At 42.5% G+C, this 14,514-nt stretch overlaps 5 protein-coding genes across 5 annotated transcripts in view; 2 read left to right on the forward strand and 3 right to left on the reverse strand.

The window, feature by feature from the left end:
• Window positions 1–3,480: 3,480 nt before the first annotated feature.
• LOC128255689 (uncharacterized) lies at window positions 3,481–4,579 on the reverse strand. The gene is made up of 4 exons (XM_052985384.1): window positions 4,478–4,579; window positions 4,241–4,421; window positions 3,924–4,182; window positions 3,481–3,868 (listed from the first exon to the last, which is right to left on the reverse strand). Coding segments are annotated over exons 1-4 (804 nt in total). The 5' UTR covers window positions 4,480–4,579; the 3' UTR covers window positions 3,481–3,506.
• Window positions 4,580–5,609: 1,030 nt separating this feature from the next.
• Window positions 5,610–7,048, forward strand: LOC128255766 (nedd8-activating enzyme E1 catalytic subunit). Its single transcript, XM_052985509.1, has one exon. It carries the CDS (start codon window positions 5,696–5,698, stop codon window positions 7,046–7,048), a length of 1,353 nt encoding a protein of 450 aa, XP_052841469.1. The 5' UTR covers window positions 5,610–5,695.
• A 77-nt stretch (window positions 7,049–7,125) lies between these two features.
• On the reverse strand, window positions 7,126–9,059 carry LOC128255769 (enoyl-[acyl-carrier-protein] reductase, mitochondrial). Its single transcript, XM_052985511.1, has 2 exons — window positions 8,762–9,059; window positions 7,126–7,985 (listed from the first exon to the last, which is right to left on the reverse strand). The coding sequence occupies exons 1-2, from the start codon at window positions 8,976–8,978 to the stop codon at window positions 7,126–7,128; spliced, it is 1,077 nt and encodes a 358-aa protein (XP_052841471.1). The 5' UTR covers window positions 8,979–9,059.
• Window positions 9,060–9,070: 11 nt separating this feature from the next.
• LOC128255768 (E3 ubiquitin-protein ligase RNF25) lies at window positions 9,071–11,203 on the forward strand. Its single transcript, XM_052985510.1, has 3 exons — window positions 9,071–9,211; window positions 9,275–9,343; window positions 9,405–11,203. Exons 1-3 carry the CDS (start codon window positions 9,204–9,206, stop codon window positions 10,438–10,440), a joined length of 1,113 nt encoding a protein of 370 aa, XP_052841470.1. The 5' UTR covers window positions 9,071–9,203; the 3' UTR covers window positions 10,441–11,203.
• Window positions 11,204–11,267: 64 nt separating this feature from the next.
• Window positions 11,268–14,514, reverse strand: part of LOC128255765 (microtubule-actin cross-linking factor 1) — a 45,003-nt gene continuing 41,756 nt past the window's right edge. Inside the window, 4 exon segments of the mRNA XM_052985508.1 lie at window positions 11,268–12,429; window positions 12,983–13,048; window positions 13,361–13,544; window positions 13,730–14,003. Of these exon segments, the coding sequence (XP_052841468.1) occupies window positions 12,288–12,429; window positions 12,983–13,048; window positions 13,361–13,544; window positions 13,730–14,003 (666 nt within the window). The 3' untranslated portion in view covers window positions 11,268–12,287.

Consider the following 14,514-nt stretch of genomic DNA (forward strand, 5'->3'; position numbering starts at 1 on the left):
CATTGCAAACCCGTCATAACAACGTAATCAGCTTTTCTTCCATGTCGTCCAAGTTGACAAATGCCTAGGATGCATTATAGATGTCCTGCTGAGCATTACAGAGTTTAGTAAACTCACTCATGTTCATTAATTTTGATTAATTTCTTTTGGATTTGCCAAAATGCAAAAGTAAACAAACCCAGATCAGCTGCTCGTGCCACTCACATGTCGGAGTAGCATTAGCTAAATGCTAATGCGCCAATGGAATCAGGCACATTTAAAAAGTCCACTAATGCAGCAATGGAATCAGGCTATTACAAAGGTTTTGTATAGGAAGATTGAGATGGGGAAAAGTGCGTCAAATTGCATCATTCTAGAAATTTTGGATTTTTACCGATGTTTACTCGATGATTACTAGATATATACTCGATATTTGGCATATCGATACACTTTCGTGGGGAAATTTCACCAATAAGGACCGAAAACAACTACACAAATAGCCAGATTACAGAAGATGGAGAATTTTTCTTGACAAATCCAAACAAAGAACAGTTGTTCAGCCTATTCTGTTTTATGCGTCTATTCCGAAATCGATATTGGTTACTTGAAGTCTAGAATTCCACCACAAACACCAGCGTGGTTTCCACTATTCACTATTTTGGTGTTTTCCGTTATACCCTGATGCCACTGCCACGTTTTTGGGATTTTGATAGGACATTGACTGTGCGTCAATGTTATGCACGGGAAAACCTTACGGACAATTTTTCAAAGAAATGGTGGATGGTGCTCTGTGGGTCTAGGCCATAAGGTATTGGCGCAAAAAATTTAAATTGGTTTGGTGGCCAATTTGGAAAAAAGGGACTGTTTTTAAATTTTTGCTATATAATTGTGCCATTAAAACACCCATATGAAGCTAACCTTCCTTCGCCTTTTACAGAGCGTGTTCCAAAACGTGTTGATGAAACCTTCATAAAAGTACTAGAAGAGGAGTTTATAAATCATAAACTAGATTTTATAACGCCAAGGGCTGAAATATCAATAAACTATGGCTAATTCACCATGGAAATGCTGCAGGCCCAAATTGTTGAATTCTAAGAAAACCTCTGATTGAAACTTTCTCCAGAGTTAGTAAGAGTTAAAATGAATAGATTAGGCTTTCTCTAAGCGACTGAATCTTTGAGTTGCTGAAACTCGGTCAGCTGTTCCATAAAAACTCAACTGGCTGAAATTTCTACATAGAGCCTGCTGAAAATGTTATTGAATTGCTGCAAAGCATGGGTACTCGCTCTTTCTTACTGCAATTTAGAGGGCAACGTTGGTCTATATATTCAAAAAAAGAAGTTTAGACAGTCTGTAGCTTGTTAAACATTAGTTAGCCCTTCTGTTTTCCAAAGCCTTTTCTCGAATTCAAGCAAAAGCTAAGACAAACCAAGCTATGTCAATTTACAAACAGGTGCTGTTACGGCTGTTTCTTAATTTAACAGCTTTTTGACCATTTCGTCACGAAAATGTTGGGTCGTTTTCTCAATTGCCGAAATTTTTTGCAGAATTTTCAGAAACTCAGAGATTCAATCGTCACCTCATTCATTGCTCATTTATTTTTTTAACTAAACGATTTAACGTAAGTGCGAGCAAGACAACCTATGACGATTTCAATGAGTAATGAATGAGGAAAATTGTCAAAACCGATAATCGATAGTAAAAAATGTCCGGTGCAAATGTTGGTGTAAAAATATCATTCGATGAAATACCACCGGGCCCGACACATCTATGAGCAAAATTTTATCTAAAAAGTACAATTTTGCTCATTGATTGGAGTTGACGATCAAACGGAATGAAAAAGGGAGGCTTAAATGTATACGAAGTATTTTTTTACCATTTACAGATAACAACGGAAAACCTTTAAACGTTAAAATTAGCGGGATAAACACAATATAATAAACAAAACAATAAAATTTGAATTTAACGTTGAAATTCGGACAGCTGTTTGCCAGCTGTTCCATAAAAACTTAACTGGCTGAAATTTCAACATAGAGCCTCCTGAAAATGTTGTTGAATTGCTGAAAAGCATGGGTAGTCGCGGTTTCTTACTGAAATTTAGAGGGCAACATTGTTCTATATATGCAAAAAAAGAAGTTTTGACAGTCTGTAGCTTTTTAAACATTAGTTCGTCCTTTTGTTTTGTCCATTTCAGCACGAAAATGTTGGGTGGTTTTTTTTCAATTGCTGAAATTTTCTGCTAAACTTTCAGGAACTTAGATATTCACTTAGAGATACTCAAAGAATTTTTTCTAAATTGCTTTCAACTTGGAAAACACTCTGCAAAAGGTGTAGGAGTTTTTAAAAGATTGTGACGAATTGGAATTAAATTTTCAGACAATAATTTAATTCTTGGTTTTAGGTATGGCGGCATTTTTGGATCCGTTTAAAAAGCGCCTACTGTTACAGCGTCTTCCCACAGAGATCGACCCACCTTCCGTTGAAGGGATAATCCATAAGGTTTTGCCGTGTCGAAAATTTCCAAGGTAGTGCGCCATCAAAATTTGACGGACTTGTTTATGCGATAGTTAGTCGATGTTTTCCATCCCTGAAAAACAGTTGGGGTTTTTGAAAAATGTTAAACTCCGATTTCAACAGAGCACATCCACAATCCACAATCCGATAACAGCTGATTTGAACAGCTGTGGCTCATCAAAACTTAAACAAAGATGGTTGACTTGTTGACCTTGCCTTTTTGAGTCTGGGCGGATTTAGAGGTGGCCCAATTTTATGCATTTTCTTGAAAACTGTGCGTATTTTGATTAATTGATTCTGAAATGGCTTAGGGTCACTTGGAAATCACTTTCTGAGGGAAGGAATTCCCCAAAGTGTGGGGATCGCATTTTTCAAATTTAAATTTTAATGACTTGCAGATATTTAGATCTTTCTTTTCTTAACAAATCCGCATTTTTTTGATTTGGTGACTTAGTAGCTAAAATTTTAACAAAATAAAAACCGTCTTCGAGTTTTTAATACCGGGGAAACCGTTTTTCCATCGACGATAATGGCCTAGTCCCACAGGCCACCATCCACCATCTCTTTCAAGGATGGTCCGTAATATAATGATTAATAGATAGTTGATGGCGGACGGTGGCTCTGTGGGACTATCTTGGATGGGCTCTGTGGGACTGGGCTATAAGACTCATTTTAAAATTCGTTGTTTTTTAGTAACTAAATATGTTTTGGTTAGCTTCTTTTAAAATTAAATAAATGTATTATATTTTGTTTAAGAAACTCTTTATTACCATATATTGGTAAATAAGTTGGTGTTTTAACGATATTTTACACATTGTCCTGTCGATGCTCTCGAGTTGAATTACAATTAGGAGTGTATAACCCTCTGCTAGGGTACAATATTGCTACACGTCTTGCTTGTTAAAAAGCGAGCAAAGCCGCTCAGGGCTTGCTAGTACTAATATAAAGAAACAATATCTTGACAAACCATGTAAGAAAAACGATACATTTTTCGGTAGTTTACAGGATTGGATCTATTCTGTGGATTCCATTTTGAGTACAAATTTCTCCATTATGGCATTAAGGCGCTTCCGTTCCTTTAACTGCTGCTGCATTAATTCTGATATCTGAGTACCCAGAGCTAATATGGAGGCAGTATTAGCTTCAGTTCGCTGGGCGTTTAGGCGTGTTTGTCTATTTAAATTGCGGAGTTCCTTTGCTATGTCCATGAGGACCGGAACTGCGCTGTCCTGTTCAATTTCCAAAGCGTCTTCCTCATCCAGCTTTCGTTTCGCAGTAGTTTTAGTAGTTCGTGGCTCCAGTTTTACACCTGAACTTCTAATATTTATTGGGTTGCTACAATCTTCATCTTCTTCTTCGTCTTCATCAAACTCGTCTGCAAAAGGACTAGCGTTGGGAACAATGATCAATTTCAATTAATGTTTTCGTACCAATATCCGTTACAGTGGCTTCCTCGTTGTCAGTTTTTAAGCTTTGCAGAGAAAGGCTTTGAGGCCCTTCGATTTGGGTCTTGGGACGCGCTTCGACAATGGTGTCAGCCATGTCGTACAAGTCGCAAATCACGGCGACTGCATCCTCCAGAGGTGTGAGTGTATCTTGGTACAGCGATCCTTTGCCACTAGCCTTAGAGTCCTCTAGGCGGTTATTAGTTATCTTCTTACGAATGCAGCTTTTCCAATCCTTCCACACCTAAAAAACAGAAAATCAAAAAGACAGCCTAAAAAAAAAAAGATTTCGGAGCACCTACCCGCTTCCATTCGCAGGCCTCCTTGACAGGCGGACCAACGCTGTTGAGCTCCTTTGACAATCTCTTCCAGGCTGCCTCCGCCGCTTGCTTGTCGCCTTTGAGGTAATTTTTCGATATGATTGGATGTCGCTCCATAAAGGCAACGAATATTGCATCCTGCTGGGCAGTTCTGTGCTTACCCCTGTCCGAAATAAACGAACCAAATTAATAGTCTTTTTGACAGTTGGCTATACTTACATGTCTCTGAGTTCAAATTGCAGCTACTCGAAGCTTGAGCAATAATCTTTTGGCTTATTATTTTTCTGTTGTTCTGTTGACAATAGAGGTGGGGGAATCATCGATGCCAATATCGATTGGGTGAGAACTTGGATGGTGGAGAACTTGGATTTTCTAATAGCCAATTCATTTTATATCGTATTTCCACAGAGATCCATCCACCTTCCACCATCCATTACACGGGTATGACATTACATTGTTCGCCTCATTCATTGACAAATTCAGTGAAGCTCAGAGACAGAGAAAACTATATGGATACTGTTTGAGATTTTTTTGGTTATAAAATCACGGTGACACTGCGTTTTTAACGTAAAATTCAAACTTTATGGTTTTGATTATTATATTGTGTTTATCCCGCTAATATGAACTTTTAAAGGTTTTCAGTTGTTACCTTTTAATGTTAAAAGTTGTTACCTTTTAATATAATAAAAAATAAAATAAGCCTCGCTTGTTCATTTTGTTTTGTCGTCAACTCGAATAAATGAGCAAAATTGTACTTTTTAAATACGATTTTGCTCATTGATGAATCAGCACTGGTGGTATCGGGTTTGACAATTTTCCTCATTCATTGTTGGTTGGAATCGTCATAGGTTGTCTTGCTCGCACTTACGTAAAATCGTATAGTTTAAACAAAACATGAGCAATGAATGAGGCCAACAATGTAGTGTCACAAACCCATATTTTCCAAGAAAACGCTCTTGTCGCAAATTTTGACCTATTTGTTAGTTGTCAGGACACCAAAATACATGGATCGTGAAAATTTGAAACCGATCGGGCGTTGGGGCTTTTCGGAAGTAGCACACCCAAGTGCGATGAACTCTCAAATCAGCTTTTTTTAAGTGTATTTAATTTATGCATATCTATCACATTTAATACCGTTCTCTTTTTCTTTTTTTCGGGTTTGTTAACTTTTTTAGGCTGATTAACTGCTTTTGCAAAAGCGGGTGCTGAGTGAATGAGTCTCAATAATTTTTCTGCAACAACATATTTAGCAAAAGAGGGAGCTTGTGTGAATGGGTCGCAAGAACTCAACCGACAGTTGTGTGATGACGGTATTAAAATCTATCGTCTCTGATGTTTCGATACAGAGCCTCAACCAGTGTGCCAAAACGAATCGCCGTTTCTAACACTGTGGCTAGTGGAGGGGCAAGTTGCATTTTATTTGATTTGAACTCAAAAATGTCTGCCCACTCGCCCAATCCCGCCCTGATCCTGCAGAGCAAGCGCTTCAATGGACTGCGCAACATCCTAGAGCGCGAAGGTCCCTTCTGCAAGGACGACTTTTCGGCCTCTCCAGACAATCTAGAGTTCCTGCAGACCAAGTGTCAGGTTCTGATCATCGGAGCCGGCGGACTGGGCTGCGAACTGCTAAAGGACCTAGCTCTGATAGGCTTCGGAAATCTGCACGTCATCGACATGGACACCATCGAGCTGTCCAACCTAAACCGCCAGTTCCTGTTCCGCCGAACGGATATTGGCGCATCAAAGGCCGAGTGCGCGGCGCGCTTCATCAACGGACGAGTGCCCTCTTGTCGGGTGACGCCACACTTTAAGAGAATTCAGGACTTTGACGAGACCTTTTACCAGCAGTTCCACATGGTCGTCTGCGGCCTGGACTCGATCGTGGCCCGTCGCTGGATCAATGGCATGCTGCTGTCCATGCTGCGCTACGAGGAAGACGGCACCTTAGATGCCAGCTCTATTGTGCCCATGATTGATGGTGGCACCGAAGGATTTAAGGGCAATGCCCGCGTCATCCTGCCTGGATTTACGGCCTGCATTGAGTGCACCTTGGACCTGTTCCCACCGCAGGTCAACTATCCACTATGCACCATAGCAAATACACCCCGACTTCCGGAGCACTGCATTGAATACGTTAAGATCATACAGTGGGAGAAACAGAGTCCGTTTGGAGTGCCACTGGATGGCGACGACCCCCAGCATATTGGGTGGGTCTACGAAAGGGCTCTGGAGCGAGCCAACGAGTTCAACATTACCGGTGTTACCTATCGCTTGGTCCAGGGAGTTGTCAAGCACATTATTCCCGCCGTGGCCAGTACCAATGCAGCCATAGCCGCCGCCTGCGCGTTGGAGATCTTTAAGTTGGCCACCAGCTGCTATGATAGCATGGCCAACTACCTGAACTTTAACGATCTGGACGGGATCTATACCTACACCTATGAGGCTGAGAAATCGGAGAGCTGCTTGGCCTGCAGCAACACGCCGCAGTCGCTGCCCATCGAGGATCCCAACACCACCACGCTAGAGGATGTCATCAAGCTGTTGTGCGACTCTCCGCGTTTTCAGCTCAAAAACCCGTCTCTTACCACTGTAATGAAGGATGGCAAGCAGAAGACCCTGTACATGTCCACGGTAAAGAGCATTGAGAAGGCAACCCGCAAGAACCTGACGCAGTCGCTGGGCGAACTGGGACTGCAGGATGGCCAGCAGCTGACTGTTACCGATGTCACCTCTCCCTCCGCAATGACTCTGCAGCTCAAATATCAGTCTAACGAGGTGGATATGGTCTGAGTTGTATCACATTAGACTACAATTTTAATACATAATTCATGTTAATTAAATGGCAGGCTTAGCCTCAAGATTCGGAGCTAAATGCTCATGTTCAATATGTACTTCTTGCCTGTGAATCCTTTAAAGCTCAGTGCAGCAGCCGCAGCGTCTTTAAAGTTATCCAAAGGCACCATCTCATGCTTGGGGGCCACAAACTTTCCCTGCTCCATCAGATCGAATATGTTTTTGAACATTTCCGATCGTTCGGCGGAACTGTAGTTCTCCTTGGACCAGCGCGTCATCCAAAAGCCCCTAAATGCAATGTCCTTGAAGATGAGGGGTCCGGTGGCCACGGTGACGGGCTCGCGAGACATCCCGCCATATGTGACCATCACGCCGCCGTTGTCCAGATGACGCGAAACCTCAGTGGCACTCTTACCGCCCACACAGTTGAAGGCCAGTCGGGGTTTCTTCAGCTTGCCAGACTTGAAAATGTCACTGGTGCGGATCTCGGTCTCGGTCAGGATCTCTGTGGCTCCTAGGCACTGCAGCATTTGCTTTAGTTCGGCAATCTCCGGCCGATCTCGGACAATGCCTATGCTATTGATGCCCCAGGCACGGCACAACTGATGCACTGCCTGGCCAACGGCGCTATTAGCTCCGTTTTGGATGACGGTGTCTCCAGGAGAGAGCTGCACAAAGTCCTTGAGCATGCGGTAGGCGGTGGGGGGATTCACCGTCGAGGTGGCTGCCTCCGCTAAACCCACTTTTTTGGATACCGCCAGTAGCTGGTCCTTGTTGTAGATGGCATGCGTGGTCCATGTGCCCAGACCGGTGGCCAGTGGAATGACATGCTGGCCTGCCTCCAAGCCGCTAACATTGTCGCCTACGCAGATGACCTCGGCCACACACTCGTTGCCTCCAACGGCTGGAAACTTTGGCTTCACTGGGTACTTGCCTGTATGCGATTTAATAGATATTTATTAGAACGGGGTTTAAAGACCTAATCCTATTTACTGGTGTGCCGATAAGTGTTCTGCCTTTCTTTGCAGTGGTAAAGCCTTAATTTGGCTAGTCATGATAAGAGGATCTATGAATTAATCTAATTAGTTTGTCTTTTATTAATTTCATATTGAAAAATTATTTTATAAATAACAAAATGGGAAATTTATTTTGCGGTTTTAATGATGCTATGCCTTCTAAGAATATTTAATCCAGTTCGGACGTGCCGATAAAATTCGCCTTTATAAAAAAACAGGAAGCCAACTTCGGTAGCCCGAATTGTAAAGCCTTTAATCTATAGTAACCTACATATTAATAAAAACATATTTTTTATCATTTCTTTGGGCAGCAATACTATACTCTATAACTCTAGTTATGTATATCCATAAATATGTCGATTGACAGTTACATTCTACATTTCCGATCAATAGTCAGATTTTTAAAAAATTTAATTGGTATTTCTCAAATTATACAATCTGTGTTGGGTATATGTTTAAAAACCACAAAGTTCTAAATTTGTTTTAACTAATTGTCGGTTGTTCCATTATTTTCTTCCGAATTACATATGTTCTTAAGTACTTGAAGGAAGTTTTTTCCGATTTCCGGATCTATAGTTCAAAGTTCAGTTAATTTCATAAAGTTAAAATTATTCCTTTATATGCATGTACAGGTGTAAATGTTGATAATAACACATATGTACATACATATGTATGTACCTTGAGCTAGACTTACCCTGGATAGTGTTAATGTCCGCTGGGTTAATGGGTGCCGCCAAGATTTTGACTAGCACCTGGTTGTCCTTAGGATCGGGAAGAGTGTCCTCCACCAGCTGCAAAACATCTTGTGGCTCGCCATGTTGAGTATACTTTAGGGACTTGGCCACCACTGACATGTGGCGGCTCCAGTTGGCGGGGCGGCGGATTCCACATACAACACTACGGGGCAACATTAAAAGCTGGAGTTTTGTTTTTTAAGAATAATGTGCGGAAAATTGTTATGCAGGTAAGTGTGACCGTTTCAGCCAGTAAGCTACATTTAGGCGATTTCGGTTTTTGGTATTTTTAGCATAACAACAAACGGCCGCCGTGTTTTCGCTAAATTTCAGGTGTCTCAGATCGATTTTTTAAACCAAAACCTCAAGAAATACTCAAAAAACTAAATAACCTCTGGCAAAATGGACGCGTAAGCATTCGAAAGCGGTAAATAATAGCTGTATTCTTTTTATCAAGCAAAGGATTTTTGCAGTTTACAAGACGAGGTGGAGTCCCTAGAAGCCATTCTGATGGACGATGTTCGCATCAAACGCACGCCCAGGTAGGCAAGAGAGCTTTATTTTAATAATACTGAAATACTGAAATACTCGTATCCCAAAAAGCGGCGAGGTGGAGCAGATTGAGACCACGGTGCTACCCTTGACCGGCGAGGAGGAGGAGCAGCAGTACGTGTGCGTCACCTTGCAGGTGCAGCCGACGCCAGGATATCCGGAGGAGAGTCCCACATTCAAGCTGCTGCGTCCGCGTGGGTTGGACGATGCACGGTTGGAGGCCATCCGCAGCGCCTGCAATGCCAAGATCAAGGAGTCGGTGGGCTTTCCGGTGGTCTTCGACTTAATAGAGGTGGTGCGGGAGCACCTGACCGGTAGCAATCTGCCTAGTGGCCAGTGCGTGGTCTGTCTTTATGGATTCGCCGATGGCGACGAGTTCACCCGCACCGAGTGCTTTCACTACCTGCACAGCTACTGCCTGGCCCGACATCTTAACGCTCTGCGCCGCAACTACCAGGAGGAGTTCGACAAGCTGCCCGCCTGGTTGCAGAAGACGGCCGATCCCTTCCAGGCGCTCTGCCCCGTCTGCCGGGAGCACATCGGCGACGAGACCGACAGCCTGAAGTGCGCAATGCCACCATCGGAGCTGCTGAATGCACCAGACTTTAAGGTGACCGAGGAGCTGCGCCAGATGCAGCAGCGCATGTCGGAGTTGTATCTGCAGCAGAAGAGTCGCGGTGCCATCATCGATGTAAATGCCGAGGGATCGGCCGTGATTTCCATCGAGACCGAGGAGGATATCAGACGAAGGCGGGGTCGCGAGGAGGCCGATGCAGCCAAGAAACTAGAAGGACCGGCCAAAGAAGACGCCATCAAGCCCACCACTAGCACCACATTTGCTCCAGTGGTACAGGAAACCCAGCGCATCATGCCAGAGCCGACCAACAACAACTATCACCACAATCGACGGCACTATCGCGGCGGCCGACGGCACCATCATCATCAGCATGGCCACCACCATCGAGTTGAAAGGGATCGCGAGCAGAACGCGTCTGCAGCCACCGCCGTTGGCTCCAGCTCCGCATCGAACACGGGCAACGGGAAGCAGGCGAAGGCTCAGTCGGCCAGCTCCGGGCTTGCCAGGTGACGATGGCTCCCGGATGAGATGGGAATTCGGATACCCATAGCGTTGCCATGCTGCTAATACACAATGAAGCACCATCCCAAACGGCCCAGCTTTAGTTTTGTGAGGCGCACACGATTCTGTAAATTTTTTTGTTCGTATGTTCGTATATGTTTATATTTAGTTAGCTTTATCGAGCCGGGTTAGCTAATTTTGGTTATATTGATAATGATATTTAGTTGTACTTTAATTATAATGATATTTGTAATAATTTACAAAAGACTTGCGGCAACATGCCGACCCGATATTAGTAGGGCCCTTAATAGCTAAAACGTAGAACAGCATGTATTTAGCAGCACAACACACGGGCAGCGCTGGCGTTGACGAGATTACACCATAGCATTGCAAAGCTCGAATAGACGACGGTATAGATATCCACTTACGCATAAACTGCAACTGCACTTCGAAGTTTAGTATAAATAATTCTCTATCTGGCGGCCTGTGGCACAAAAGTCCAACTTTTACTTTACGGTGGAAGTTGGAGCGGCATTTCTAGTCAGTGTATGGAGGAAATGAGGCGGCAGAGGAGGAAGAAACCCGATACAGGGCATCTGCATTAGCATGCATGCACCCATATTTAAATATCACAATTAATTGAGTGTTTGTAGGCAACCAAATAGGGATCCACACGGATCGCCCATGGTATTATATCGAAAATTCAATTTCAATGTGTCAAATAAATACTACGATTGAGAACTTAAATGAATAAATCAAATTCGTAAATCAACTGGGTGCTGTGCCTTGCGTTTTACTCGGGCGGATGGATCATCTAAAAATCAAAAGATTTTGGCTTATGATGTTATTTTTTGTAAATGTTTATTTCGCATTTAAATTGTTTTAATTAAATAGAATTACAAAAATCGTGTTTTAATGTATTTCTTTCGTTTCGTACAACAAAATAATTTAGTATTAGTATTTTACAATATTTATATAAGCGGGCTCATTTTCATTTCGCCCTTCTGCATCGCTTTTCATTCGCTGATATTGCATATAAAAAACAAAATAATGCAATACAAAATCTGTGTGTGTTTTTGTCGCTTAACAGTTAAATATTAATTAAACTTATAGTAATGACTTTTAGTATATAATTAAACATTTTCTTTATGCGACTTACAATTTGCACTTTCCTATTAGTTTAATAACAAAACAAAATCAAATTTTATCTCTTTAATGGGTTTAGTTATTTTTTGGGCGATTCGCCACCACCACGCCCCGTTCTTGGGGCTGAGTATCCACCGGACTGGCGATTCCAATGGAGCCCGCAGACCCAATGTGGTTTGCAGCGGTGGCGCCGACATTTCATTCGAAAGTTTTATCTTTTCCTAGATATATTTTCGATATTTTTTGTATTTTTTTTATTGCCTTAAAGCACTTGGAGTGTATTTTTCATTAATTTACTCTTGTTTTATAAGTATATACAAATCATAATTTTGGGAACGTGTAAAACTAGTAAATAAAGGTAGTGGACATTGTATTTTAGTAGTAGCAAAAGGTAGTATTAGTGTTAGTAGTACTCGTAAGTAGGTTGCTTGTCTGATTCACTTTGTGTGTTAGCTATGTGTCTGCATTATTTCTCATCTGTGTGTCTTTTACAAAATATTTGTTTCGCTTTTCCACTCCGTTAGGGCACTTGAAAGTTAGTCTATGTCCTTACTACATACATTGGTTATGTAGTCTCTTCATATTGGAGAAGGTTTGGGTTTAATTTATAACTTCAGTGCGTAGTTAGTACGTAAAGTTGTGTGTATGTGGTTTAAATATTGGCATTCATTTGCTTGTCTATTGTCATTCTCATTCATAAGGTTGAGTTCCTATAGACGGAACGGTTCTCGTTTCTCCGTTGGTGTCGTACCGCGCGAAGTGCGTCGCATTGTTGAGCTGAAAGTGGGCTCCGCAGAACTTTTTCGCGGCGTCTGCATGCCGGAGGGTGTTGAGCTACCGCTGATGTTCCGCCTGGGATCGAAAACATATATATTAGTTGCTATTTTTAAAAAATACTTGTACACACTATAACACATAAAAAGAACAAAAAAAAAAAAATGTATTATAATCTGGTAATCGAACTTAACGTTAGTCGAAAGCATTTTTTGCTCGTTGTTTTGAGGCACATGCACATTGACATTTACATGCTCGGAAAAGGTTCAACGTACAAGAGAACTTAACAGTAACATTAAACGAGTATAAATCATAATTACTTGCTCTAGACTGAGTTGAAAATTGACTAGTTAAATGTCTTTGTTGTAGGCTTATTAACTTTACCCAAAGCTGGTGGGATTCGTAGTCGAGCTGGGCGATGTTGACTTGGAATCAAATGAGGGTATCTTAATCGGTATCCGCGATGGCCGGCTTTTGATGTTTTTTTGGATTGGGGTAGTAAGTACAACATTAGTTAGCAAAGGTAAACCACAACCGCTTCCTACGATAAATGATCGCGATCTTACATCTAGCCTAAACTTATGAGTAAAAAATAATGTTAAGTGGTGTAAGCCGGTCGGCGCTGTATTACCTAATTGGTTTGAAACCGAAGCCGGTTAGTGCTGGTATACTGGATGATCTACTCATGCCTCCGTTGCTGTTTCAGTTTATAATATAATTTTTTTTTTTTTTTTTTGAGTGGTTTCAGGCACGAGTTTTAGTTGCATTTTTAGTTGCGTTCAAGCAAATTTCAAATGGTTAAATGCCAATTGGTGTTGTGAGTTAGCGTTTCATGATGTTGATTGTTTGTGTGAGTGGTGTTGTTCAAAAGTTAATGCGGTAATCCGAAAACAGTGGGAAAATAAAAAATAATAAATTAATACGAGTTGGGATAATTAAGAGTTTTTGATCCCGACCAATGTCCCCCATCTTCTCGCCTCCATTTATTGTTTAGATCCTAGAAGCCTACCTTGTTGGCGCCGGACTGGCTGATCCAGAGGCGGTCTTGCGGGTGATGGTGCTGGTGCCATTGAGACGGCTTCCCGGAGTTGCAGTGCTGGTCACAGAAAGTCGCGCCGGACGCGGTGTGGTACCGCTGGCGGTACTGGCTGTCGAAGGTTTGCGTTGCGGAATGCGTGAGGGCGTATGATCATCTAAAGAAATGAAAACAAAAATGTTACAGACGGAAGTTCTTTGAAGGACGGAGTATACAAGTTCTGTTATAAGTAATTACATAAAATTAGTAATTTGGATAAAATTAGTAAGTAAGTTGAAACCCATTTTAACTGGCTTCTTTCATTTACACTTATGCAGGATCACTGATCCAATAACTACTAACCCGTGCTATCCAGCGACAGCGTGGAACCATGTCTCGACGGTGGCTTCGATCCCTGTCTGCTGAGCGGGCGCGAGTTGGGCTTGGAACCGGCACGAGAGCCTCCTGGCGTGAGACCCGTGCGTGTGCTCGTGTACGTGACCTTGCGGGGCGTGTATCGTCCTGAAGGACCTCCGTGGCTGCCCTCGTTGTCACTCAGAGAGTCGGGAGTACTGGCCGAGAGTGAGGAGCGCGATGGTCGCGACATGGGTATGGAGCGAACAGATCGCTCTCGTACCTGTACGGAAAATAAGCATATATTATAACCAAGATTTACTTAGAGTTCAAGAACCCTGTGAGCATGAAACCGCTTTCAAAAGCTCTTCCTGGAGCTTGATCTGCTCTTCCTGTTGTCTCCAGACTTACCCAGTGTGTTGTTGGATGACAATGCAGCACGTGTGGACTCAGTGGCACCGAGCGGCTGGTATTGCAACGGACAAATACTGTACCGCCGGCACCCATGTGAATGGGAAAGGCGCAAGGAACCTGGTCTTGAGCGCGGATTTTCTCAAAGATTGGCATTAGTTCGGCCAAGTGCTCGTCGGCTAGAGAATTAATTTCGATACGTTTAACCAACAATGACAGACTTGTTACAGCTGACAAACGGTATATGATCATTTACGCCGAGGACAACAACCTAACCTTTCCTGAACACCTAAATGTCTTATCATAAATAGTGTAGGGTGTACTGTATTCTAGCATCAACTCAAAAAGGTCGCAAAAATGTAAAAAATATACTTGGATACTTA

The sequence above is a fragment of the Drosophila gunungcola genome (genome assembly GCF_025200985.1).
Source record: "Drosophila gunungcola strain Sukarami chromosome 2R unlocalized genomic scaffold, Dgunungcola_SK_2 000012F, whole genome shotgun sequence".
In the NCBI taxonomy this organism is placed as follows: Eukaryota; Metazoa; Arthropoda; class Insecta; order Diptera; family Drosophilidae; genus Drosophila; species Drosophila gunungcola.